A 26,641-nucleotide genomic window follows, 5' to 3' on the forward strand; every position below is an offset into this window, starting at 1 on the left:
GATTTCTCTTATCACAGGTAATGCTACCAGTCTCATCTGGCACTTTTTTCATGCAATGACAACTATCCAGGAGTTGCTGCCTTTCCAGATATCACCTGTGAGACCAATGAAGGATTTTATTCCATGACTCTTTGAAGAGGTTTAAACATGGATCAAACACAAAGTAGTATCTACCCCAGCCTTAGAAATTTAACCTTTTATGACTGGGAGAAAGAACTCAAGTCTCTGTGCCTTCACAGTCTTGAATATCTTTGCTTGTTTCACTTACATTTACCTCACTCAAGATTCTTAGTGTCATCGACATGACTGGTTAAGAAGTCAGGACTTTTCAACAAAGTTTTCTGCCAGTGCCCCACAAATCATGACTGTGATCTCCCAGATTCTTTGATTCTCCACTAGGTTCCCTTTCTCTTCCATTCAAAGCCCCAAATAACATTTATCCTATATATTTTGTCCCGTTTTTTGTAAATATGCTTCTTTGCTTGTGTTCTCCCTACATTTTCATACCATACCTATATCGTTAATTGAGGCTCAGTCATAACATCAACTACAGCATGAAACATCCCACCTTCTGTCTTCATTTTGCTATGAACTGGAGGCAAAGGAAATGCTGTCACTCAGGGAGGATATCAATGAAGGGAAAGACTCTCACAGACTGAGGCAGGAGTCACTAGCACAGAGTGTATAAGTGAAATCTAAAGATAAAAAAGAAAGCACTTGGGATACATCCCTTGCACACATCTCCTCTTTTATAACCAGTAGAGTGAAGTTGGTTGCTGAAGTCATAGAACCAATAGTCTGTTTTTCACAGATGGCTGATAGCAGAACAAGCCCTGGCTAAGTCCCCCACCCTTTTCTTGAGTAGTTCATTGTTATGAGCCACGGACCCACAATCACCAGGTCACATGTTCTATACTCTTTCCCAGAAACAGTGACGAAATATGCTGAGCCATCCACATTTCCTCAGTTATATTGAGAGGCAGGCGATGTAACAAGCAGTCTCTGAAGCCAGAGCAACCTGAGCTCAAACCATGCCTTAGCTTGCTTGTTGTGGGACCTAGGGAAAGTTACTGAAACTTCTTTAGAGATGTTTATCAATAAAATGGGTATAGTTGACTGGCTTCAAGATTTCTTGACCACTTGATGTATTTGCCCTGCATAATTCCTAAGACTGTGATTATAATGGATTTTACTCTCATGATTAGGTTTTTACATAGCACAGCTGACTTTAATACAGGGAGATTATTTGGCTAGACCTTGCCTAAACACAAGAGCCATTTAAAAGCAGAGTTCTCCCCAGCCGGTCAAAAGAATCTCTGGTCAGAGATTCACAGCATAAGGTTTCAATGTGCCATCACTGGCTCTGAGATGTAGAAACCCACATGTAAGGACCAAAAAGAAGCCCCTAGGAGCTAAGAGCTACAGCCCTCCAGTCAACAGCCAGCAAAGAAAAAAGGACCTCGGTCCTACAACCACAACCAACCAAATTCTGCCAACAAGAAAAATGAGCTTGGAAGCTGATTCTTCCCCCAAAGATTCCGGATAAGAGTCCAACACCTTGATTTCAGCCTTGTGAGATCCTAATCAAAGAACCCACTCGTGTCCACCCAAACTTCTGACCTACAGAACTGTGAGCTAATAAATGAGTGTTGCTGTAAGCCACTAAGTTTGTGGAAATTTGTTACACAGCAATGGAAAACCAATACAATGAGGACAGAGCAAGTGCTTAATAAATGTTAGCTTTTACTATTACTAACTCATTGGGATCAGCTACCCAGTTACAGGAAGACTAAAGCACAAATTATTTATGCAAGGCTGGCAGTGCCTTCAGCTGAAGGCAGTGCCTTCAGATCCAGGGTCCATTTGGTCTAATATGGCTGATATTAAGTGTTTCTCAAGGGGAGAGACATTATTGGCATTCAATGAGGGAAAGGGTTCATCGTGTAGAACTGCCTGGGACATGGCAGTCCATTTATCATCTCTGGCTTCTCTTCCCCTAGTAGTAGTCATTGCAACAACTGAAAATGCCCCTGTACATTTCCAAACATGCTCCTCCACAAGGGTTGAGAACTTCGAGAACTACTTTAAGGGAAATTTCATAAGAAAGCATGTGTGTTTTAAATGCTGCCATGAAGCTACCTCAATAACTACAATACTACTCAAATTACCTGACCCTAAGAATCACCAGTGGCACTTGTTTAAATATAACGATTCCCAAGTTCTTTCCCTAGAGTCCCATTCCATAGGGCTGGGGTGGAGCCCCAGGAATCTATACTCTTACTTAAAGACCCCAGGTGAATCTTTTGTTTATGTAAGTTTGCCAAACACTGAGTTAGAAATATACTCAACCGTACATGCATTTAGCAAAAGTTCACCACAACGGAACAATGACACACACCAAAACTCTTTGAAACTGTGCCTTCTACAGAGCTGTAAATCTCGTTTTGGACTATTCCATTACACAAGGTGTCCTCTTGGTCACGCAATGATTGCAAATGGGACTCCAGAGTCATGGAAAATGAGAATACTCTTCTCAAACGTTCCATCTTTACCAGAAATTCTTTAAGTGATATGTTCCACGGTGTAAACTAGCACTTATTAATTTTTTCTAAATATTTATCATATTTCATATACTTTTATTTTGGAGACGGAGTTTCACTCTTGTTGCCCAGGCTGGAGTGCAATGGCGGATCTCGGATCACCACAACCTCCACCTCCCGGGTTCAAGCGATTCTCTGGCCTCAGCCTCCTGAGCAGCTGGGATTACAGGCGTGTGCCACCACGCCCGGCTAATTTTGTATTTTTAGTAGAAAAGGGTTTCTCCATGTTGGTCAGGCTGGTCTCGAACCCCCGACCTCAGGTGATCTGCCTGCCTTGGCCTCCCAAAAGGCTGGGATTACAGGCGTGAGCCACCGCACCCGGTCCGTATACTTTTAATACATGTGGAATTAATAAAAACGTCCGTGCCTCCAATTCCGTGGCTATTTTACTGTCTTCCCTTTTCAGACAAGTCCCTCAAAGGTAGCGCTCTTGGCTCCTTCTTTTGCTTCTCCCCTAACCCTGTCCTCCTGAGGTGCCCTCTGGATTTCCTCCAACCCCGGCAGGGTCTGCCTTTTCGGGCTGATACAACGACCTGCCCTGCATGCCACATCACAGGAGCGTGGGCACCAAAGTGTGGAAAAACTAATGAATGACGTTTTCTGTTTCCTGCCTGCCAGAATCCCCAGCCGCACCGCCCCACCACGAACCACATGGAACCCACGGACTACACCAGGACAGAAAGAGGTCTGTTTTCCCTTTACCTCTCCCATTTCTTCAACTATGCTTCTCTCGGCTAGCATACCCTTTCCTTATCTCACTCCATACACCCACAGCTTTAGCAAATTAATATGCACGCTGCTGGGACGCGCCCAAGCATTTCCCTCCCTTGATAGGGCGGAACTAAAATGCAAGCGCCACAGTTGTCAGCAAAAGACTTCCCTGTTACCATGGTAAAGCCGCTGCGCCATCTTTATTGTGGTTAACGAGTACTTGCATCAACCTAAGAGAAAATAAGAAGGAAGTCTGCAGGCTGAAACCCTTCAAATTAGCCTGGACTCGCCTGCATCTGGCTCGGAACAGAGTTAATCTCAGGGGTGGGGGTTGAGTCCTCCGGTGGACGCAACTCGCGCCTGCGGCTAACAGAAGGTCGTCAGGGGAGGGGCTCTGCGTCCGTTCCACCCAGGCACTTCCGGCTCACGCGCCGTACGGAAGCGTGCTCAGCGCTGGGCTTGTGCTCCGTACGGAAGTGTGCTTTGGCGCACCGGAAGCCGACTCAATAGAGCTATGGCGGGTTTGACTGTGAGAGACCCAGCGGTGGATCGTTCTCTACGTTCTGTGTTCGGTGAGAGGAATTCGTTGGAGCCAAGCTTCGGGGAGGGACTCCCCTCTGCACCTCCTATCTCATGAATCGCTACCGGAGCCGCTGACGGTTCGGACATGCAGTTCTCCCTGCCTATCCTGTAGGGCGTCCAACCTGGTGGACTCGTGAGCAAAGAGATGTTCCCATTCTGCCGAGGTCTCGTAGGCTTTCCGCAATATCACTGGGGAAGTTAGACTAGCGTTCAGCTTCTGTGCGTGTCTCCTTTCATGAGCTTTAATTATTCTCTAGAGGAGAGGGCGCATGGCAACAGCTCCTCACTGTCCCGTACTACTTCTCATCCTCTGCCCCAGAATACAGACTATATGCTGAGGGTATAGATCCTAGTGTCCACTTCCTGTTCTCTCGTAAGGACTTTCATCCTTTGCTTTTTATCCGTAACATTTTAGTTCATCAATAGTAGTAGAGGCCACCTGGTGTCCTGAGATGTCTTGTAAATGAATGAATGAATGAACTGTTAAGACCTCCTCAGAGGAATTTTAAAAAGGATCGAAATGATTCTGAATTATCTTTTTGGCTGAAATAAGTTGTTTTTAAAAATACGTGTGATTATTTTAGAGTGCCATTTGAAAGGGACATGACAAAGTAGTTCAGAATAATTTTTAAACATCCTTCACTACATTCATGGTCATTCTCCCTTAAATGTTGTATGTGTGGAAATACATATGAACCTGTCTTAAAAATTATATTAAAAAACATTGATATTTTTTGTAGTCACTGATGAGACTTGCAGATCTTTAGGTAAATACCAGTGCCGAAGTATTTATTTTCACCAAAGTTAAGGAAAATCTAACACTTGTCAGATCAGTCTGAGAATTAACATTTAAGAGTACCTACACATTTTGTATTTAGTTTCAGTGGTACATTTCCTTTGTTAAGAGGTCTAGAGAAATACAGTGGAATTGGGATTGGAGAACACTATTTTGAGCCTTATATTTGATGATATAAGTAGATACTCTGTCATTTACTTTCTCACTAAAGATCTATGTTATAAACTCGGAATTTTAATGTTACCTGTTTTCTTCCTTAGTGGGGAACATTCCTTATGAAGCTACTGAAGAACAGTTGAAGGACATCTTTTCTGAGGTTGGACCTGTTGTTAGTTTCAGGTGAGATCCCCTTTTACTTCATGGTGGGAGCTTCTTAAAAATTACCACAGATTTGGCTCTTAGTAATGGCAGGTTTTCTTTACTGGTGACTTTTCACATACACTTTATTCTTGTAACAGCTTTATTTAGATATAATTGATATACTATACAATTGACATTTATTCTTACCTAAAATATGTTTTTTTCATTAAAAATGTTTTTTAGGCAGGGCGTAGTGGCTCTTGCCTGTAATCCCAGCACTTTGGGAGGCCGAGGCAGGCGGATCACCTGGGGTCAGGAGTTCGAGACCAGCCTGACCAATATGGTGAAATCCCGTCTCTACTAAAAATACAAAAATTAGCTGCTGTGGTATCGCATGCCTGTGTCCTAGCTACTCAGGAGGCTGAGACAGGAGAATTGCTTCAACCCAAGAGGTGGAGACAGCAGTGAGCCAAGATCGTGCCACTGCACTCCAGCCTGGGCAACAGAGCGAGACTCTATCTCAGGGAAAAAAAAAAGAAAAAGTTTTAAAAAATATTTCTGTGAGGCTGTCAGAGCTGTAAAGTTATTTATGTTACAGTGGGCCCAATTAAAGCATGGCAATGTTAGCAGGAACCCTGTATGTGTGTAACATTTGTTCCTGACACTTGGTTCTGCTCTCCAGATTGGTATATGATAGAGAGACAGGAAAGCCAAAGGGTTATGGCTTCTGTGAATACCAAGACCAAGAGACAGCACTTAGTGCCATGCGGAACCTGAATGGGCGTGAATTCAGTGGGAGAGCACTTCGAGTGGACAATGCTGCCAGTGAAAAGAACAAAGAAGAGCTGAAGAGTGAGTACAAATCCAACTTGGATGCAGTGTGAGTTAGTAAAGATGTAACAATGAAGATTTTCCGTTTCTGCTATGTTTTAGAATATGCTGAAATGGTTAGCCACACAGCTTGTTTATTACTTGACTGATCTGATGTGCCTGAGTTAGGCAAGTATTATATATATCTTTTAAAAAATTTTTTATAAATTTTTTTTCAAGTAATTGTCTGAAATTTCTATACCCTTGCTCTGGATGGAGCAGGGCAAGGCCTCAAACCATTTCAAAACTGTTCTGGCAAGCACTGTAGGAATGCATAGGGTCACTGCAGACCTAAGCATGCTGGAGACTTGCTAGTAAGTGTATATCTTTAAGAAACTGTAAAGTTGACATTAGAAATGCTTCAGTTGCTCCAGCCTGGGCAACAGAGTGAGACTGTCTCCAAAAAAAAAAAAAAAAAAAAAAACGAAATTTTTCCATTGTTAAGGAGTTATTTCCAGTTAAAGATGAATTCAAATTCATCAAGCCATTAGTAGTACTAACTATGGCATTAGTCATTCCTGTCACTGTTTTCAGGAGTTTTTGAAATTAGCATGTTTTTCTCTTTTAACATTTTGTTTCTGAAATGACTTGTCAAAAGAAGTCAGTGTTCCCAGTTCTCTAACTTAGGTTAACATTGTCCTTCCATGTGATCATGATCCCCAGCTTTCCTCTGAGAACAGAAAATACACTCTCACTTTCCTCCACAGAAACAAGAGGCTTTCAAATCATTTATTTCTCAGCTCTGGAGAATCTAAAATTATCAGCTGGTTCTTACAGCAGCCCTGAAAAATAGATACTTGAAATGATTTAGCTTTTTGTTTTGCCTCCCTAACTTTCTTGTACTTTCTTCTTGATTAGGCCTTGGCACTGGTGCCCCTGTCATTGAGTCACCTTATGGAGAGACCATCAGTCCTGAGGATGCCCCTGAGTCCATTAGCAAAGCAGTTGCCAGCCTTCCACCAGAGCAGATGTTTGAGCTGATGAAACAAATGAAGGTGGGAGGAGGCATTAGGTTATGAATAAAGCAAACCACATCAGGTTTTCAAGGAGTTAATTGAATCAGTTCCCTGAGCTCAAATAGAAATTGTCTGTAGACCACCATTTCTTGCACCTTCAATATTCTGTATGTACACAGTATATTTTACATTTTGTACAAAGAGCTTTCTATTTTTGTACACAAACACAGCTATCCAAACAATCCAGCTGGATTTTTGTGGCCCATAGATGTCAGATGTAGATATTAAAATTTGGCTTTTTTCCTAAATGATAGTATCACAGTATTTGAAATGCCTCTTTCTTCTCTTGCCTGCCATGACCAAGGTTTTTTTGTGCCATGCAAAAACTAATGATAAAGAGCCTCTTGAATATTACATTTCTCAGAGGGGAATGACTCTAAATCACTATCAGTTTCTAAGTCATAAGTATTAAACCTGAATCTGCTTATCTTCTCAGCTCTGTGTCCAGAATAGTCCCCAGGAGGCACGGAACATGTTGCTTCAGAACCCTCAACTGGCTTATGCTTTGCTGCAAGCACAGGTAGTGATGAGAATTGTGGATCCGGAAATTGCCCTGGTGAGTGCTTCTGGTTCTTTTATGGAAATGGTCGGGTAAACCTTGAGTGGGATAGGAACTACCTGATTGCTTTGTTAAACAGACAGCTTATAGGTTTGTCTTTTCACTTTTTAGAAAATTCTGCATCGCCAGACAAATATCCCAACGCTGATTGCAGGCAACCCTCAGCCAGTCCATGGTGCTGGGCCTGGGTCAGGATCCAATGTGTCAATGAACCAGCAGAATCCTCAGGCCCCTCAGGCCCAGTCTTTGGTAGGGCTTTATCCCTTAACATTTTTTTTTTATCTGTCTTAGAATGTCATTTTCTTTTTAGGAGAATATATTGAAAGAAGAATGGTCAGGAACCAGAGATGATAATTTCAATTTCCAGGCATAAAAGCAATTTCCAGGTTGCAGAGCACATGACATCTGAATGAATATAGATTCGATTCCAAGTTTGTAAAACAAAGAGATCCTTCCTGTATGCCCTTTTCTTATAAGCTAACTTTGTGTGTATGTGCATGCCTGGCACTGTGGTTGGCACTTTGTTATTCCATATGCATTATCTCATTTAATCCTCAAAGCAATTGTATGAGGTTGGCACTCTTATTATCTCCATTCTTACCAATGAAAAAAGTAAAGCTTGCTTTCAAAGCATGACACAAAACCCTAAAGCCATAAAAAATTGATACATTTGAAAACTAAAAAATTTCTATATAAAGAAAAAAATAAGTATCAAAGACATGACAAATTGAGAAAAAGTATTTGCCACACATGTGATGGACAACAGACTAATAAAGAGCCCATAGTCATGCACAGAAATGTTTATTGCCTTAGAGTGAAAAATTGGAAATGTCCTAAATGTACATCAATGGAAGAATGGAGAAAATGTGTGGTACATTCATCCAGTGAAATACTGTACAACAGTTAAATGAACTACACGTATCAACATGAATGACTCTGAAAAACATAATTCCATACAGCAGTTAAGATGAACTAGGATACATAATATCAACACAAATAACTCCAAAACAATAACATACGGACATGAAACTAAGTGAATGTGGATGCATTCCCGAAATGTAGGATATATGTTTCTGCATAAATCCCCAAAATATGTGGAGTGAGTTTCAAAATAATATATTGAGTATGTAATGATTCCTATAAAATTTTAAAACATTAGGAAGATGTCTTAGCGGTCATCTAAGGAGAAGAGAGCACAGGATGCAATTGGGGAAGACCATACAGGCCATTGGTGTATTTTATTGTTTATTTCCCAAGCTGCGTGGCTATTTTATTTCCTATATGATTTGTATATCTGTAATTTTTCATAATACATTTTAAAAGGCCTCCTATAAATTAGTAAGAAAATTTCCAATAACCCAGTAGAAAAATGGGAAATGGACATAAATATTTCACAAAAGTAGAAATATAAAGTAAATATATAAAAATGTATTCAACCTCAAAATAAGATAATGTAATAAATTATTAATACATGTAACGTTAAAAGATAATGTAAATAGAAACTACAATAAGCTACCATTTTTCATCTCTCAGATTGGCAGAGGTATAGGGCAGGAGCCAGCAAACATTTTTCTGTAAATGATCAGATAGTAAATATTTTTGGCTTTGCAAGCCACAGGATCTGCCACAGCTACTCTGCCATGGTAGTATGAAATCAGCCATAGGCAATATGTGAACAAGTGTGTGTGGTTGTGTTCCAATAAAAGTTTGTTTACAAAACCAGGCAGTGAGCCCGATTTGACCCATGGGTCATCGTTTGCCAGCTCCTGCTCTAAATAAATAAATACGTTTTCAGAGATAGAAAAGAGAGGTTAGCTAGTCCAAAAATGGACACAATTGTAAGTGGCAGATATAGTTCTGAACCTGGTTTTATCTGACCTCATACCCAGTTTTCTCTTAACTACCTTCCTATACAGCTCTTCCTTTTCTGTTGTAGAGTTTTGTGTTCCTTAAACGTGTATGTAATTTTTTTTTATATAACTTGGCTTTTATTCTTTATTTATTGAGCTGTTTCTTTTTCAAGGGACTACGCAGTTTTTTGGGGAATGCACAGATGAAAAGTTGACATTCTCTTTTTCTCAAAGAGTTTTAATGTAGCATTAAAAAAAAAAAATTCACATTCCCCCAGAACCAGAATTATGTCTAAGGACAGGAGTGAGAAAAGATTGGTTAAATTTAAATTTAAAAAAAAAAAAGAAGAAGAACATTTAATTTTAAAAATGTGGACTACTAGCAGTTGTTGTGTTTTTTTAAAAAGAGGCCCAGTCTCCTTTTTTCTTTCTTGGGTTTAGGGCTTTTTTTTTTTTTTTTTAAACTCTTATTGCCAGGCCCCAGTCATGAAGTTAACAATAGGTGCTATGTGCTGCCTTGCCACACAGATAAGACTTGTCAATCTCTACATTGAGAATATGTTCCATCTTAACCGTGTTCCATATAACCAGGCTCATGATGTGTATTGCAACTTGCTTCTGTGGAGTTTAAAGTGTGTGACAAATCTAATGCTGCATAAGACATGCCATACAAAAAGGATGTTTGGTAGTATATTTGGGGCTGTTCATTTGAAGAGGACTTTTAAGGTCATAGACTTAGTATTGAGTCTCCACCGAGGCATGTACATACTCTGTTTTTTTTTTTTCTTGGTCAGGGTGGAATGCATGTCAATGGCGCACCTCCTCTGATGCAAGCTTCTATGCAGGGTGGAGTTCCAGCACCAGGGCAAATACCAACCGCTGTCACAGGACCTGGCCCTGGTTCCTTAGCTCCTGGAGGTAAGTTTCATTTAGTCTTCGCCATTTCAGTACTCGCTAAAGTTTTGTCATAGGCACTGCTGCAGTGCAGCCAAATATGATAATGGGATCCTTAGGTAAAATTAATCCACAGCTAGAAAGTATATAACTTAGGTGGAGGAAATAGTAGATTTCTTATGTTAAATCCTACATGTCTAATTATAAGAACATGGAAAGGGACAGTAAAGTGAAAGAGCATAGTAAAACTTCCAAGTTAATGAGGGGGAAAATGGAATGAGTGAAAACGAAATCAAGCCAGCAAAAATAGAGAAAAGAAAAAAAGGAAGAGGCAGTGTAAAATAAGTAGTAGTAAATGTAGAGTAAGATGGAAGGAATAAAAACTAATGTAGTTGTTACTGTGCTAAATATGAATGAACTATTGGGTTCAAAAGCTCATGAAGAAAACAGACAAAAAAACACAAGGTCACATTTGTTATATCATATTAAACTGACGTAAAATTGTATTTTAACAAACATAATCAGACCAAACAACAAAAGGGAAAAAGAGAAACTTAAAAGTTATATACATTTATTGAAAGTGTATAGATAGGCAATTAATAATAGTATTGCTCATATACTTGTAACTGTTCCTTGTTCAACAATTGTAACTAAGAAGATTGAGTGAAATAATGATTCCCCGTATGAAACATCTGTATGAACACATGATGTATTACCAATATTTGAAGTTTTTTTATGTAACAAACTTGCTTCTTGTTAATTTATCTAATCTAGGGTACGTTGAGTACAACACTAGTCATGGAGAATGATTTAATTCTAAATTGTCCTGTTCTGTAGAGAATCCAGTCTGCAGAGCTAAGTTGATGAGGAATGGAAGAAGAGATTTTTTAAAGAAATTTCTGCAAACTCAGCAATTTTTTGTATCTACTTCAGGATTGTTATGTATCTGCTTTATCCTAATAGAGTTATACTTATATTTAGATTATCTTTCATGAGAGGAGATCCATGAGTAAGTGATACTGTTTTCCTGTATTATAGAAGAGCTTCCTGCTAAGAGTTTGGTAACCAATGAGATGAATTTTTCTTATTGAACTCACTATTCTGTCACTGAAACAAAGTACAAATTGTAAATATACTAACAAACCGCATCTTCTATCTCATTGCATTGTTGAATATCTTCCTTTGTAGGTTTCTGCTTGTGGAGCAGAATGAGGAAATTTGTAAACTCAGCCCCTGTTCTAAGTTTTCTTTTCTGCTGTTCTAATTGGTGTTTTTTCTTGTCTGCCCTTTGTCTTCTAGGAGGAATGCAGGCTCAGGTTGGAATGCCAGGAAGTGGACCAGTGTCCATGGAACGGGGACAAGGTAAATAAATGTTTATGTCTAACTAATGTGAATTGGTCTTGGAAGTGTTCCACATCCACAGTATCTAATATGGCAGCCACTAACCACCCATGGCTATTTCAATATTAAGTTAATTAAAATTAAGTAAAATTTAAAACTCAGTTCCTTAGTCACAATAGCCACATTCCAAGTGCTCAGTGACCCTAGGTAACTAGTGGATACCACACAGGACATTGCAGATATAGACCATTTCTGTCATCGTAAAAAGATTTATTGGACAGTGCTGGTCTAGACTTTCCACCTGGTGATTCAGAGCCCAGCTCTACAAGAATTGATAATGAAGCAAGTGGATCCTTTGTTTCCTGATTCCTAGTCTAATAATTCCACTGACATGTTCTCTCTCCCTGTATGGGTATCTGTTGACTGATTAAGGAATTTTAATAATGAGCATGTAAATATGTGGCTGGGTATGTAGAAGACTAGATTTAAACCCCAGAGAAAACTGGAAGGGGATCATAGGTCTGTAAAGCCTACTTAATGAACATCTGTTGTGCCGTGGCTGTACTGCTGTATACAACAGTAGCTGCCGTTCCAAAATCTCCACATTATGTCTTCATGTTACTGGAGTTTGAAGGACAAGAAAGTGCAGTGGTTCAGTTGGAAACAATGTTAGGAGGAGAGATGGTAAGAAAAGAAAAGGAACTGAGTGCATACTATATGCCAGGTACTTTAATTTTCATAAATAATCTTGTGAGTTAGGTGGCAGCACCTCAGTTTTACAGGCAAAGAGTTGGAAGCTCAGAATAAGTTACTTACTCAAGGGGACAAGGTAAGTAAATATTAATGTATGAGTAATCTGGACTGGATTTGGTGCTCTTATTCTCTTTTCCAGCTAATAAGTGGCAGAGCTAAGATTCAGAAGTCTTTGACTCCAAAATCTGTCCTCTTTCTGTCACTCCACACTGCCTGTTAACTTCCACTTACATTCCTCAGTGTCTTCTACTCTTATTCCTTGGGAATAAGATGATGGGAAAGACTGTTTTGGACAAGCATAGAGAAGCTTAAGGTTTTTTCTTCTGTAGCATATGGCTTATAAGTGGAACCCATTTAAAAAGCAAAATATTGGCTAGGTGCAGTGGCTCATGCCTGTAATCCCAGCACTTTGGGAGGCTGAGGTGGGTGGATCGCTTGAGCTCAGAGGTTTGAAACCAACCTAGGCAACATGGCAAAACCCTGTCTCTATAAAAAATACAAAAACTAGATGGGCAATGGTGGTGTGCACTTGTGGTCTCAACTACTTGGGAGGCCGAAGTGGAAGGATCACTTGAGCCCAACAGATTGAGGCTGCAGTGAGCCATAATCGCACCACTGCACTTCAGCCTGGGCAACAGAGAAATATATATATACACACATATATATGTATATATATACACACACATACATACATAAACAATATACAAGCCTGTGGTTTTTACACTGGGGTTGATTGCTGAAGTGACAGAATTAACTTTTTCTTGTTAGATGTCTGACAGCAGGACAAACTCCCTGGCCAAATATCTCATATTTTCTCTAAGCATCCCATGTTTTTGTGCTATTGTACGCCGCCCTATCCCCACCCCACCACTGTCAATAGATTATATATGTTCCCCAGAGTATTTTTGCAGTAATGAGAAGGTATTAGGGTTTCAGTCATACTTCTACCTGTCATGGGGCCAGCACTCAATCCATCAGGTTTTAGCTGTTTAATGCATACTTGCACAAGACATCTTCTTGTTATAGTTCACCTTTTTGTCAGAAATTGACATCTTCTTGTTATGTTCACCTTTTTGTCAGAAATTGACAAAGGGAAATGACTCATGTTTTGAGGGTATTTCCAGGATGTCTTCATGAAGAGACAAAGTGAGATCAGCTTTCTTTTATAGTTTCCTTCAGTACCCAGCAGAGGAAGCAAGAGTCTTCTTTTCGTGTGTGCCTAGTTTGTGTTACTTTTCCTGAAATCCATGCTGCTTTTGTACATTTGTAATGCTGACAGGAGATGGAGATGTTTGAGAAGATACTTCTTGCTTCCCTGCCATGTTTGTTTAGTGTTGGTGCCCATGTCATCTCATTAGTCTTTGTTTGCTGTTGTCATGATGTTTATTGTCAAAGACTTGCTGTGGCAGGGTATTTCTTGTGGAGTGATATTCTCTTTCATCACGTAAAGTTCATTCACTGCATTTCCCCATCTGATACGTTTTGACAGCAGAAATTTTTGTGCTTTAATATGTGACAAAAATAGAATTGCCGTACTTCAGTTATGGCCGCTTCAGAATGAATCTTGCCTTCCAGATTCAGTGCAGTTTCTTTTATGTTTTGCTTCTGAAACTACATTTATGTTCTTTGCGTAACTAGAAGATCCAAAACTATCCTTTTTATATGTTTTTTTCCTAATGATTTCATAAGGAGACCTAAGGGAAAACTAGTAGCAGAGGTGAAAATCGAAAATGTCTGGTTATTCCCGCCTAGATCAAACCAGTGCCCCATGGGATTCCCTTTCAAAAGCTATCTGCTCAAAATGGAACTGTTTCAGAGACCCAAAGGAGCTAGTGTAGTTTAGGGAGATTTGTAGCCTGAAGCAAGCCAATGACCTGTTGGCTTTTTAACTTATATATGTAAATCTCAATCTCCGTGTATGTGTTTCTGCATGTGTGCGCAAGCTATTTTAAGTGTCTGCTCTTTCTCCTTTTGAACTTACTGCTTACCTAGGAACCCTACAGCACTCGCCCGTGGGACCTGCCGGGCCTGCATCAATTGAGCGAGTTCAAGGTACCCATTGTATCTGTGGGTTTCCTTTTGCTTGTGGTGTTCAGGGTGGGACGTTGAGAGGAAAAGAGCTGCTTGGCAGTCATCCTCACGTTCAGAACCCAAAAGGGTAGTGTTTTTGGGTTTTTGTTTTTTTAATTTTTTCCTGTTGAGGCCACAAGCCTAAGATTGACCTCTTCACACAGGGCAGAGAACATGGATGATATGGGCATCTGTCCGAGGCTGTACTCCCTCCCTACTGGTGTCAGGAGGCTTGGATGGAATAGCAGTCTGTAAGGAGACAGCGGGTTCTTGCAGAGCCATGGCAGTGTTCACATATGCCAAGACTCTACCTCTCTTTTGTGACTCTGGTCCTTGAACTAAGATTGATTAGAAGGAAAACCAGGAGCATAAGTTTCTTCAGGTTGCAGTGCTAGTCCTTGGCAGGTTGCTCCCCAGTTTGCTCTTTATATAATTCCATCCATACCTCTGACATGGCACAGATTCTGCCTACACCCTGCTTCTGTTCTTGAGCTGCAAGAGGATTCTGCTGTGGTGAGGTTTCACCCACTCTAAGGTGTCTAAATTATGTTGTCAGTGGTATATAGAGTCATTTCTTGTTTGCTTATGTGTCTTTCACAGCAGTAACTCCCCGTTTGTTTCCCTGTCAGTGCCGATGCAAGACCCCAGAGCAGCTATGCAGCGGGGATCCTTGCCTGCCAACGTCCCAACCCCTCGAGGCTTGTTAGGAGATGCTCCGAATGATCCACGGGGAGGCACTTTACTTTCTGTAACTGGAGAGGTAGAACCTAGGTAAGCACTAACATAGAAGGAAACAGTTGAAGAAATCAGAATTGTCCCTTCTTCCCTGAGAACAAAAATCTTTCTGTACCAGTTGTACCTGTTTGCCTACTTCAAAAGATATAGATAAATATTCATGGCCACTGTCCAAGGATAAGCACTTCTCCTAAGGCAGAACTATGTAGTCGAGTATGTCATTTTGAGCTACTGTATTTTCAGAAATTAGAAATTTTAGTATACATACTTGAACAGGGAAATTTAATAGGGCGGGCGCAGTGGCTCACGCCTGTAATCCCACTACTTTGGGAGGCCAAGGCGGGTGGATCACTTGAGGTCAGGAGTTTGAGACCTGCCTGACCAACATGGCAAAATCCCGTCTCTCCTAAAAATAGAAAAATTAGCCGGGCATGGTGGTGGGCGCCTATAATTCCAGCTACTCAGGAGGCTGAGGCAGGAGAATCACTTGAACCCAGGAGGTGGAGGTTGCAGTGAGCCAAGATCATGCCACTGCACTCCAGCCTGGGCAACAAGAGTGAAACTCCATTTCAAAAGTAAATAAATAAATAAAATAATAATAGCAATAATAATAATTGACATTAATGGGGATCATGCCTCTGACTCTGCTCTAAGTACTTTACTTAGATCATCTTATTAAATCCACAAGACCCTGTGAGATGGATACCATTATTAGTCCCATTTTACACGTGAAACTGATGTGTGGAAAAGTTAAGTAAATGTGTCCAATATCACACAGCTAATAAGTGATAGAGCCTAGATTTGAACCCATACAGTCTGAATCCAGAGCTCATGTTCTTATACATTGTACTGCAAACTCATACATATAATGAATATTCTTGATTCCTCCCTAATTATGAACCAAATACGAAATTCTAGAATACGTGGATGTATATCTCTGTAGCTTTTCTTCCATCTATTTGGTGTTATTTTCTTGTTAGTATTCATAGACTGTTTACGTCAGCTGTTTGTTGGATGTTTACTTACTGATCTTCTGGTTGGTATTTTGTTGTTTTGTTCTATTTTAAAATATAATGTTTTTCTCCATCTCCAGAGGTTACTTGGGACCACCTCATCAAGGTCCACCCATGCACCATGTCCCTGGCCATGAGAGCCGAGGACCACCCCCACATGAGCTGAGGGGAGGGCCATTACCCGAACCCAGACCTCTAATGGCAGAACCAAGAGGACCCATGCTAGATCAGAGGGGTCCACCGTTGGATGGCAGAGGTAAGGGGAGACCACATTGCAAATGTGATAATGAACTCAGCCGTCTTTGGCTCTAATCTGGGTTAAAGAATGCCGGAAACAGTAGGTTTGCAAGCATCTTTAAGGTTTATCCACAAATCTGAGAAACTAGGGAGGAGACATTAGTCTCATATGTTAATAGCTGAGGGAGCAAATGTGACTATAAGAGATTTCTATCTTTCTTGGATTGTTCATCATTCTTGCAGTACATGCAAGTGGCTACATAATGGTTTTCTTACAATTTTCTTTATAGGTGGAAGGGATCCCCGAGGAATAGATGCACGAGGGATGGAGGCCCGAGCCATGGAGGCAAGAGGGTTAGATGCCAGAGGACTGGAGGCCCGTGCAATGGAGGCCCGTGCAATGGAAGCTCGTGCGATGGAGGCCCGAGCGATGGAGGCCCGTGCGATGGAAGTCCGAGGGATGGAGGCCAGAGGCATGGATACCAGGGGCCCAGTGCCTGGCCCTAGAGGACCTATACCTAGTGGAATGCAGGGTCCCAGTCCAATTAACATGGGGGCAGTTGTACCCCAGGGATCCAGACAGGTATGTGTAACACTGACTTCTGGCATCCAAGTGAAATCTTGATCTATTCAGGAATTGATTATTGAGCCTAATTATTACTGCCTTCTGACTTGGTTTGTTTCTTAACTTGTTAGAAAGGGAAGACTCGGATCTCCCTGTAGCTTCTCTATCCCTTAGGGTGGTGATTCTCTGGCTATCAGGATTGTAGTTCAAAAAAAACAACTTTATCCCACAGTAAGTAGCTATTCATTCAGAGCAGAGCCCCTGAAAATTTAGGGGTTAGAAAGTAGTCTTCATTGGGGTACAAACCAACATCATGTACACGGTTTTTTCCAAAATATACTTGCCCAGATCTCATCCCAGGTATAACTCAGAATCTCTTATTAGTAGGATCTGAGCATGGATAGTTTGAAAAACCTCCCCCAAATGATTCTAATGTGAACCCTGACTGGGAACCACGGGGTTAGAGTATATGAAGAGCTGTTAGTGGCCATTTAGATAATCTTGGGTTTACAGAGACCTGTGTTAATTTATTGTCATCATATAGCCTAAGTGAACAGTGGAATGTGAAAGCCAATTTATTAATAATCACCTTAAAAGGTGTGGAACCAAAGTCTTGTCTCCTCTCTTTCATTTGGGTCTCTCTGCCTGTATGTACATGCTGGTCTGTGATTGTCATCACCTCCCTCTTCGTCTCCACTTGGTTGTGGAGAGGTGGTATGTGTTTTTCTTCCCTGAGTTTGTATATGTTGGCACCTTCATTTCCCTCTAACCGCTCTACCTTCCTTTTTTCCCCTTCCTCTGTGAATTCTCTCTTCTATTTGTTTATGTGTCTTCCTCCCCATGTCTGTGTATATGAGAGAGAGAAAGATAATGGCAGAGCTGGAATGGAACACATCAGTTGTCTAATTCCCTCAGTCTATAGGTTTGGAAATTAAGGCCCAAGAATTCAGGTGACTTGACCAAATTCACATGACTAGAAAGTGGCAGAGTAAGGAACAGAAGCCACTACTTTTTCCACTTTACTACTCTGTCCTGTTATCTGCGCATTTGTGTGCGTGTGTGTATGTGTGGATATGTGTCTACCCCCTCCTCTTTAATATGAAATACAAATAGAGGGTTTTTTTGCTATGTGTAGAATAAAACTGTTCTCTATTGTGTTTGAAGTGTTCGTGGGCCTTGATTTTTATTGTACTCTGTATGGTCAGTAACCTAGTAACAGAAATGGGTCTTATGCATTCATTCTGTCATTCAGCAAGTATTTATTGAGCACCTACTATGTACCAAACAGATCTAGGTATGGGGGATACTGCAGTGTGAACAAAAGAAAGCCCCTTCCCCCATGGGCTTATATCCTAGTTGGGAAGACAGATAACAAACAAATAACTATATAATGCACTTATGTAATTTTACTGGTAGTTCTATGGTGCAAGACATTGCAAGGAAGGATTGGAAGAACATTTCTGGGTAATATTTTGCTCCTTTCTCTCTGCTGGTGCTTGAACTTATTACCCTAATACTAGGTTTATATCATCTTCGTTAGTAGATTCTATAAAGCCAATTAGATCTGAGGCAAGAGAAAATACAAATTTTATCTTCAAACTTTAAAAAAAAATTTTAATATATTAACTTATAAATATATACATTCATTCATCTATAAAAGACATATATATTAATTTCAAGCCAGACATGGTGGCACGCACCTATAGTGCCAGCATTCTGGAGGCTGGGGCAGGAAGACCATTTGAGCCCAGGAACTTGAGGCTGTGGTGCATTCTGATCGCACTTGTGACTAGCCACTGCACTCCAGCCTGGGCAGCATATTAGACTACCATCTTTAAAAAAAAAAAAAAAGCAGCCAGGGTAGAATCCTTTAGTCCTAGCTCCTCTGGAGGCTGAGGCAGGAGGATCAATAGAGCACAGGAGTTGGAGGCCAGCCTACACAACATAGTGAGACCACATCTTAAACTAAAAGGTACCTTGCTTCCTCTCCTACGCCTGTCTCCCCTGTGGCCCCCTAGGTCCTGTAGATAATGACTTTTATTAGATTTTTCATGTTACTTTCCGGAAAATATGAATATATATTCTTATTTTTCCCCTTTCACTGTTCTGTGCCTTTTTTTTTTTTTTAACTTAACAACATGCCCTTAATTCATACTTTTAAATTAGATTTTAAAATTAACTCTAGTCCACGTAGATAGAAACTTGTGGGCAAAAAGCTTATTATTACTAGGGTGATTATATAATTTATCAACTAAAGGAGAACATGAAAGAAAGTGCTGTTACTTTACTTGGAGGCAAAAACATAAACTGGGACTATCTTAGGGAAACCAAGATGTGTATAGTCACTCTTGCTAGTACTTATCTGCCTAGAACAAGCACACCTAGAAACTTAAAAGGGCCGTTATGGAGTGGTTAGATCACAGTTACAGTACCTCAAATTAAAGCTTCAAAAAGATTATACTCAGTTGCGAATTGTGCTGCTATAAACTCATGTAACCAAACACCACATTTCCCCAATAATCTATGGAAATACAAAATTAAAAAAAAAAAGATTATACTCATAGGTGTTTCAGACCCATGATAGCTCATTAATGTTCAGACTGGTCTCTGGGAACTTGTCTCTGGATTCAGTATTGATGATCAACAGAACAGTGATAGTATTCTAGCAGTCTGTACAAATCTCTACTAATGTTTCATCTGTCCATTGTCTTTGGGAAATGAGTTAATGCATGTAAGTGAATGTTCCAGATAATAGAACTATTCTACCAAGTTTTTTAACTTTTTAATAAAAAATTATAAGATGTATTTGATATTTCCTTTCTTGAACAGGATACAAAAAATAGTTTAATCAGTGATGACTACTCAAGGTCATCATTAAATAGATTCATTATTGTCTATACCGTAATGTAAAACATAGTTATCTCCTGTTTGGTTTCTGGTCTCCTTCACTGTCAGGCTGTCACCTGGCTCTTCATATTGCTGAAGTGGTATCTGCTCCTAACAGTTGTTTATCTGTATTTCTTTTATGTTTTGCTGCTTCTAATCTGCTGGGTAAGCAGGTAACAAGTTTGTTAACAAAATGTATTTATTAAGAGAGTACCTAAGCCCTGGGTGAATGCCTGAGTGTGAACATAATGCTTGTATAGGGACATTCTTATAGTTACATTTGGTACTCAAGAGGTCTTTTCCTTGGGTTCTGCTAGTCTTGCAAAGGGTTGAACTTATTGAAGATCTTAAATACCAGTAAGTATGATATCACTGTACTTTGTTCGTTCACTCAAGTCAGTCATATTTTTTGGTCTACATTTAGCAGAAAGCATCTGCCATATGTTCTCTATGGAAAGCTATAAACAGCAAATGTTGGGCTAATAGCAGTCTTTTGCCTGGAGGCCTTCCCATTGCCTTTCTAACTCTCTGACATTATGAACATCTCTGCCTCACTTGTGGGATAGGGCCCTTTGGGACAAACTACCTGTGTCTGATTGAACTAGGGTAGGGGGTGGCCCTGTGAATTTAACTTCCCCAGTGGACCAGAATACATTTTCTCTAGACTCTGTTGGCTTTCATTTGTGTTTCCAGTGAGCACTAGTTTCCAGGGTGCTCTCAGTTCTCCCTTTGCTTATTTGGCTGAGTTTTGATTAATTCAGTGGTATCCAGTTGTGCTGTGTGGTATTTGTTGATGGTGCTGGAGCTGTTGTAAGCAAGTATGTCAAACTTACTAGTTGATCTCTGGCTAAACGCTGCCTTCTGCTATTGCTAACAGTAGAAAATGATCTTCAGAGTCATTAGTTTGCTGTTTTTACTCATATCTGTGTAGGGATCGTAATTTTTCACGTTATTACTGAATTCAGGTTAGCTATACATTAAAAATCCCAAAAATCTCTTTTTCTCTTTGTGCACATAGGTCCCAGTCATGCAGGGAACAGGCATGCAAGGAGCGAGTATACAGGGTGGAAGCCAGCCCGGCGGCTTTAGTCCTGGGCAGAACCAAGTCACTCCACAGGATCATGAGAAGGTAAGCAACACTGTCTGACTGCCTCCTTATGCACAATTCTAGCCTTTTTGATTCCTCTTTTCACAGTTACCATGTGGCGATCCTGGGTCTTCAAAGTCCCTTTGGAGGTGATGTTTATTCTAACTTAGAACTCTTTTATGATCTTGTTACCTGAAAATTTGTGAGTCTGGTCCTGAAGTTGCTAATGGATGTGAAGTTCTTAAGTGGATGTAAATGGCAGCTTATTTTATAGTTCAGACTCATCTGCCAATAGCAGGTTTTTCTTGTTCAGGCCAGAGTGACCTGAAAATCCGCACCCTTTTTCCTTCCCTTTCTACTTTATCCCTAAAAACAGTAGTAGATTCCCCATGATTATATCTTTCTGTTTTTATATTTGACCATTGTGGGGAGCTTATGTCTGAGGGAAAGGCTAAAATTTGTGAAAAAGAGAGACTTTCAAAACAGGATTAAAACCTGAAGGATTTCCAGGGCTCACAGATATCATCTTAGTCTCCAGGAACTTTGAGTTCATGAAGTTGTCTGTTTTGAATCGTCTAATCTTAGGTATTTTAATTTATACTTGTTCTTTTCATTGTAGCTTTTCTCACCAGTTTTGTTTTTTTTTTGTTTTTTGTTTTTGTCTTTGTTTTGGAGGGGAGCTGTTGGTTTCTTGCTGTGTGAAATGTTCTTCCTTTTTCCATTTTGCTTCATATCCCACTACAGTAGCTTTTTGGATAGAAGCTGGTGGTGGGTTTTTTGTTTTGTTTTGTATTTTTTAGCTGCCATCATTAAAACTGACTACCTTTTTTTTTCCTCTACACAGGCTGCTTTGATTATGCAGGTTCTACAACTGACTGCAGACCAGATTGCCATGTTGCCTCCTGAGCAAAGGCAGAGTATCCTGATTTTAAAGGAACAAATACAGAAATCCACTGGAGCACCTTGATAGGTGAGCAAACTTAATCCCATCTGAGTAGGACTAGCTCCTTGTCTATTCTCGGTATATACTTTTAACCTTAACTAACAAGATTGTTCTCTCAGCGGCCCTCAATCCACTTAGCTAGACTCTTCTTTACCCTTCAGTAGGTTAGCTCCTGTAGGGATAGAGTAAGGCTATACAATATTTGTTCAGTTGTTGAATTGCTTATAATCTTTCCTAATGACAAAGGTAATGTATGATCAGTTTAACAAAAGTAATCGGCCGGGCGCGGTGGCTCAAGCCTGTAATCCCAGCACTTTGGGAGGCCGAGGCGGGTGGATCACGAGGTCAGGAGATCGAGACTATCCTGGCTAACATGGTGAAACCCCGTCTCTACTAAAAATACAAAAAACTAGCCGGGCGTGGTGGCGGGCGCCTGTAGTCTCAGCTACTTGGGAGGCTGAGGCGGCAGAATGGCGTGAACCCGGGAGGCGGAGCTTGCAGTGAGCCGAGATCACGCCACTGCACTCCAGCCTGGGAGACACAGCGAGACTCCGTCTCAAAAAAAAACAAAAGTAATCGTATATAGAAATGTAGAAAGTGAAAGGTAAAAAGCCCTGTTTCCTCTATCTTGTTCCCCAGACAAAACCTCTAAATATAGTTTGGTGTGTATCCTTCTACAATCAGTTGTATTATTTTATTCCAAACTGTCCTGTCAAAATGGAAAAAATACAGAGCATTTCAATAAAATGTGTAAATATTTTGTTTCCTGTATTTATTTTACAGTGAATATTTCGATGTTGAACTATTATAGCACATAATTTAAGGTAGTAAATGTCCATCATCACCATCAGTTTCTATATATTTTGGAGATCGCTGTACCCTGCTACCTTTATTTTTCTTGCTCATCATTTAGGCAGAAAGAATCCAGGGGCCAAGCACAGTGGCTTAGCCCTGTAATCTCAGCTTTGGCGGGCTGAGGTGGAAGGATTACTTGAGACCAGGAGTTCAAGACTAGCTTAAGCAACATAGTGAGGCTCCATCTTTACAAACACTTTTTTAAAAAATTAGCCAGGCATGGTGAGATGCGCCTATAGTTCCAGCTACTTGTGAGGCTGATGTGGAAGAATCGCTTGAGTCCAGGAGGTTAAGGCTGCAGTGAGCCATGATTATGCCACTGTACTCTAGCCTGGGTCACAGAGTGAGACCCTGCCTCAAAAAAAAAAAAGAAAGGATCCAGGTAACCTGCTTCATAAATAATTATGTGACAACTTGATTACACATACATGTATCAGTGTTTCCTTTTAAAAAAAAAAATTTCCCCAGCATTTTGTATTTTATAAACAATTCTTTTTTCTAAAAACAGTTTAAAATTCACGTTGCCCCACTATCAGGTAGGACAGCACAATTTAAATTTCTACTTTTCACCCCATCCATATTATAATTCCTATCCTTATGTTATATAATAGTGAACTCATTTAACTATTAGTAATTATCACTCTTACAAAATATATCATTTTAATCCATATTTGTGATGTCTTTAAACGTTTAAACTGCAACTATGCATCATATATGTATTTAGACTTCAAATGAATTAATGAGAAGCTATCATAGATGGAGGGCTCTGTAGACTTTTGGTACCTTAACGTTTTATTCCACAAACCCCACATATTCTTTTTTTTTAAGTAAAAGTATAGACTACCTATTACATTCAGAGGAATAGATACAAATTATTTCTCTTTTACTAATTTACTTATGCCAGAGAAGGCATTCCCTACAATGTGAGAAAATTACTGCTTACTGTTTCTGGATAGTAGAGGTAGAAATGTTTCTGAAATTTCTTTCATTATATTTTTGCTTATAAGATGTTTAATTTAAGGCCTTGCATATTAACCACAGGGCAAAGTTTTTGTCTATTTTTTTTACCTTTTATTTTTAAATAATCATAGACTCAAGGAAAGTTGGAAAAATAGTACAAGGAGTCTCATATACCCTTCACCCAGTGTAGTACAAAACCAAGAAATTGACATTGGCACATTACTGTTAACTTGACTACAAACTCAGTTTTCACCATTTTAAAAAACCTGTCAAAATTTGTGTGGTTCTATGCAATTTTTTGTGGGCAGGATTTTATTGTGTGTCTACTGGTGTTTGTGCATACCATGGCTGAAGTGTTGGCTTTTCCTTTTCCTTCATCCTATACCGAGCTAGTTGTGATCCATCTCTGCCATCACGGACAGGCTTCTATACTATTATCATTAGAGATGAATGGTTCTCAAACAGGGGCAATTTTGCCCCCTAGGGGACATTAGGCAATGTCGAGACATTTTTGGTCATCACAACTTTAGGGAGTATGGCATCCTATTGGAATTGAGTGGGTAGAGGCCAGAGATGCTGCTAAACATCCCATAATGCACAGGATGGTCCCCCTTACCCACTTCCCAATAGCAACTAGTGCTCCAGCCCAAGATGTCAATAGTGCTGAGGTTGAGAAACCCTACTGCAAGGGATGATTACTTTGAGGAGGCAGGAGGTCGGAGACAGACACCTTGCAAATCTGTCCTGGTGATTTGATTGTATGCCTGTCCTCCCTCCCCTAGCCTTTTATTTTTTTCCTGAAGTTTTTCCTGAAGAGAGCTTTGTCTTCACTCCTAATGGCTTTCTCCTAACTTCTTCTTACAGGTTTTCAAAAATACCTGGCAAGAAATCTGGAAATTCTATAATTTTGTTGAAATATTGAAAAACGATGACCTGCATCCTAACCCTTGAATGACTCAAATCAGTGCCAGGTGGAGGACTCCCATCACCTTCTCTCAGAACAAAATCACTTCATTTTATTGTCTTAGTTTGTATATTTTCTGTGACTTGAAATAAACTTTGAACACAATTTTAGTACACTGCAAATTGATATACATGACCTTTTTGCTTTTAAAAAGCTTAACACTAAGGGTGAAACCTTAGATGTGTTTTCTACCCTTACTGCAGTATTGTACTTTAACATATTGCCATAGTTTTGTTTTTATTTTAAGTTAACCATTTATTCTTCTTGATGATATTTGAGCATTTCTCAGAAGCAATGTTTTCTGGAACTTGGTTTTTGTTTAGTTTGCTTCCAGTAAGAATTATTATAAGGCTTTGCCCTCTGAAAACATTCTAGGATTTCTGAGTCTTCTGGGAGAAAATAGCACGTGCTTAGAGCTATAAAATGGTCAGAAGGCTAACAGAGCAAAGAGCCTAGCACAGCCATGTGTTTAGTTTAGAAAAATCCAAATATCAAAATGCATTTGTTTCAATAGCAGGTCTGAACGTGTATAATTCAGAGTTAAGACAAAAATTGTTTTAGCACTGGTTTGAGTCTGTCAGCAACACAAGAGACTGTTAACATTTACTTGTGTGTTCTTAAACTTATCAGTCTAGGCAGTCAACTTTGAAAGTTTAAAAAGCCACTGATTTTTCACATGTTCGAGATGAAATAAAAACAAATCAAATGAACAAAATACATTTCATCCTATCTTCCAGGCAGTCCCTAACCTGCAGCCCTACCCTGTAACTACATTTATTCTGGGAACTTAAAACACAGAAAACCCTAAAACTTGTACATTCTTCTGATTTTAAGTGGACCAAATGTAGAATACAGTCAGATTGCTCATTAGGTCTGCTCCTGCCTGCTTCCTTGTGGATAGGTATGAACATAATTAGTGCCATTAGCTCTAACCTATGGGTCTTCTTGCCTAGTATTTCTCTCTCTCTCTCTCTCTCTCTCGCCACCGCCTCCTCCTCTCTTCCCCCACCCCACCCCACCCCATCTCTCTCGTAGTGGCATTAAGGAGGAACATGGTTTCTCTCCATCAGGCCAACCTCAAGAGGTTAAGAGTTGCCTTAATAATCAGTAAAGTTCTACTGGAACTACTTTTGAGCCAACTTATATTCGTGGAATCCTATCCTCTGGGTTAGGATTATGGTCAGGTGAATTAAAAGCCTGGCATAGGCTTAGAGAATGTAATAGCATATTGCTTACATGTCAAGCAAAAGAATGCAAAGATAATCAACTTTTTGAGTGACAATGAAATTGAAGGATTTTCTACTCATAAACATTTATAAGAAATTTGCTGATTAAGGTATTTCGTATTACAACTTTGCAAGAAAAACTTGCTCAAAGCAGATGGGGAGCTTTCTGTATATCCTGCTCATCCCCAGTTCAACTTGGATGTTGGCTATGCATAGGATTTATTATTTTCATTACCATGAATATAATAAATCGTGAATTTATGTTTACTTCCATAAATATTCAAGCCTTGGGATATTGATTTTGGCAGCCATCATATCTTGAAGTGAGTGTGTCAATATATTTAGACATGGAGACCAAGAGTGATGCCTTTCTCATTAGTAACTCATTATAAGTTTCAAGATTCCAAATCAAGGTCATTGAAGATGAAGTTGTCATTTGGTCAGTAGTTGTCTAATAAGAACCATGTCTTCAAGGTTTCATTGTGCATTTTCCCAAAGCCTTATTAAACCTGAATTAGCTGAAATCCAGGTGAACAAATTGGCAACAGCAGTGGTATCCCTCCCTATGTAAACAACTGATCAGTATTTTTTTACTGTTGTAATAAATGAAACATTATTAGCCACCACGAGTTCATGACCTACCTTTATTGTGCTCAGACTAGTGACAAAAAAAAAGGTTTTATTCCTCAAGCCATAGAGGTTCCTAAAATATTAGAAACAACCATTTGTTCATTCTTGGTCACTTAATGGTAGAAAAAATAGATAATATAATGCTAATTCAGTAGAACCATTCTTCTAAATCTATAATGAGTTGAATTGTCTGGGTAC

General features: G+C 39.8%; 2 protein-coding genes and 1 non-coding gene across 11 annotated transcripts in view; 1 reads left to right on the forward strand and 2 right to left on the reverse strand.

Annotated features, from left to right (window-relative positions):
- Nucleotides 1-3,378, reverse strand: part of LOC123571103 (embryonic stem cell-related gene protein-like) — a 98,754-nt gene extending 95,376 nt beyond the window's left edge. For 3 of the 4 annotated variants that reach the window (XM_065538405.2, XM_065538404.2, XM_065538403.2), the window contains exon 1: nucleotides 513-648. The gene's annotated coding sequence lies outside the window, so the exon portion shown is untranslated. Of the gene's footprint in view, nucleotides 1-512; nucleotides 649-3,302 lie in introns of those variants that run through there. The other variant, XR_010584347.2, reaches the window with a different exon arrangement.
- Nucleotides 3,379-3,819: 441 nt separating this feature from the next.
- Nucleotides 3,820-25,302, forward strand: CSTF2 (cleavage stimulation factor subunit 2). Of its 6 annotated transcripts, none has more exons than XM_045383157.3 (15): nucleotides 3,820-4,057; nucleotides 4,950-5,028; nucleotides 5,672-5,841; nucleotides 6,718-6,854; nucleotides 7,312-7,431; nucleotides 7,546-7,683; nucleotides 10,079-10,202; nucleotides 11,478-11,540; nucleotides 14,265-14,324; nucleotides 14,972-15,113; nucleotides 16,171-16,346; nucleotides 16,618-16,910; nucleotides 20,797-20,907; nucleotides 21,710-21,835; nucleotides 24,488-25,302. In XM_045383157.3, exons 1-14 carry the CDS (start codon nucleotides 4,039-4,041, stop codon nucleotides 21,830-21,832), a joined length of 1,755 nt encoding a protein of 584 aa, XP_045239092.1. In that variant the 5' UTR covers nucleotides 3,820-4,038; the 3' UTR covers nucleotides 21,833-21,835; nucleotides 24,488-25,302. The 6 variants fall into 6 exon arrangements, 4 of the variants coding, with proteins under 4 accessions (XP_045239092.1, XP_005594177.1, XP_073886240.1 ...); XM_005594120.5 differs by having other exon boundaries at nucleotides 3,820-3,883; XM_074030139.1 differs by lacking the exon at nucleotides 14,265-14,324.
- Nucleotides 6,041-6,173, reverse strand: LOC123571492 (small nucleolar RNA SNORA9). The gene has a single exon (XR_006695648.1). It is a non-coding gene; the product is annotated as a small nucleolar RNA SNORA9 (small nucleolar RNA).
- Nucleotides 25,303-26,641: the final 1,339 nt, after the last annotated feature.

Source organism: Macaca fascicularis, chromosome X, assembly GCF_037993035.2.
Source record: "Macaca fascicularis isolate 582-1 chromosome X, T2T-MFA8v1.1".
Classification (NCBI taxonomy): Eukaryota; Metazoa; Chordata; class Mammalia; order Primates; family Cercopithecidae; genus Macaca; species Macaca fascicularis.

Excerpts from the sequence above, each read along its gene's own strand:
- CSTF2 (XM_005594120.5), top strand. The coding sequence starts at position 3,826 with ATGGCGGGTTTGACTGTGAGAGACCCAGCGGTGGATCGTTCTCTACGT. Across the intron at positions 5,029-5,671 it reads GGACCTGTTGTTAGTTTCAG|ATTGGTATATGATAGAGAGA; the intron begins GTGAGATCCCCT and ends TCTGCTCTCCAG. Across the intron at positions 14,325-14,971 it reads ATCAATTGAGCGAGTTCAAG|TGCCGATGCAAGACCCCAGA; the intron begins GTACCCATTGTA and ends TTTCCCTGTCAG.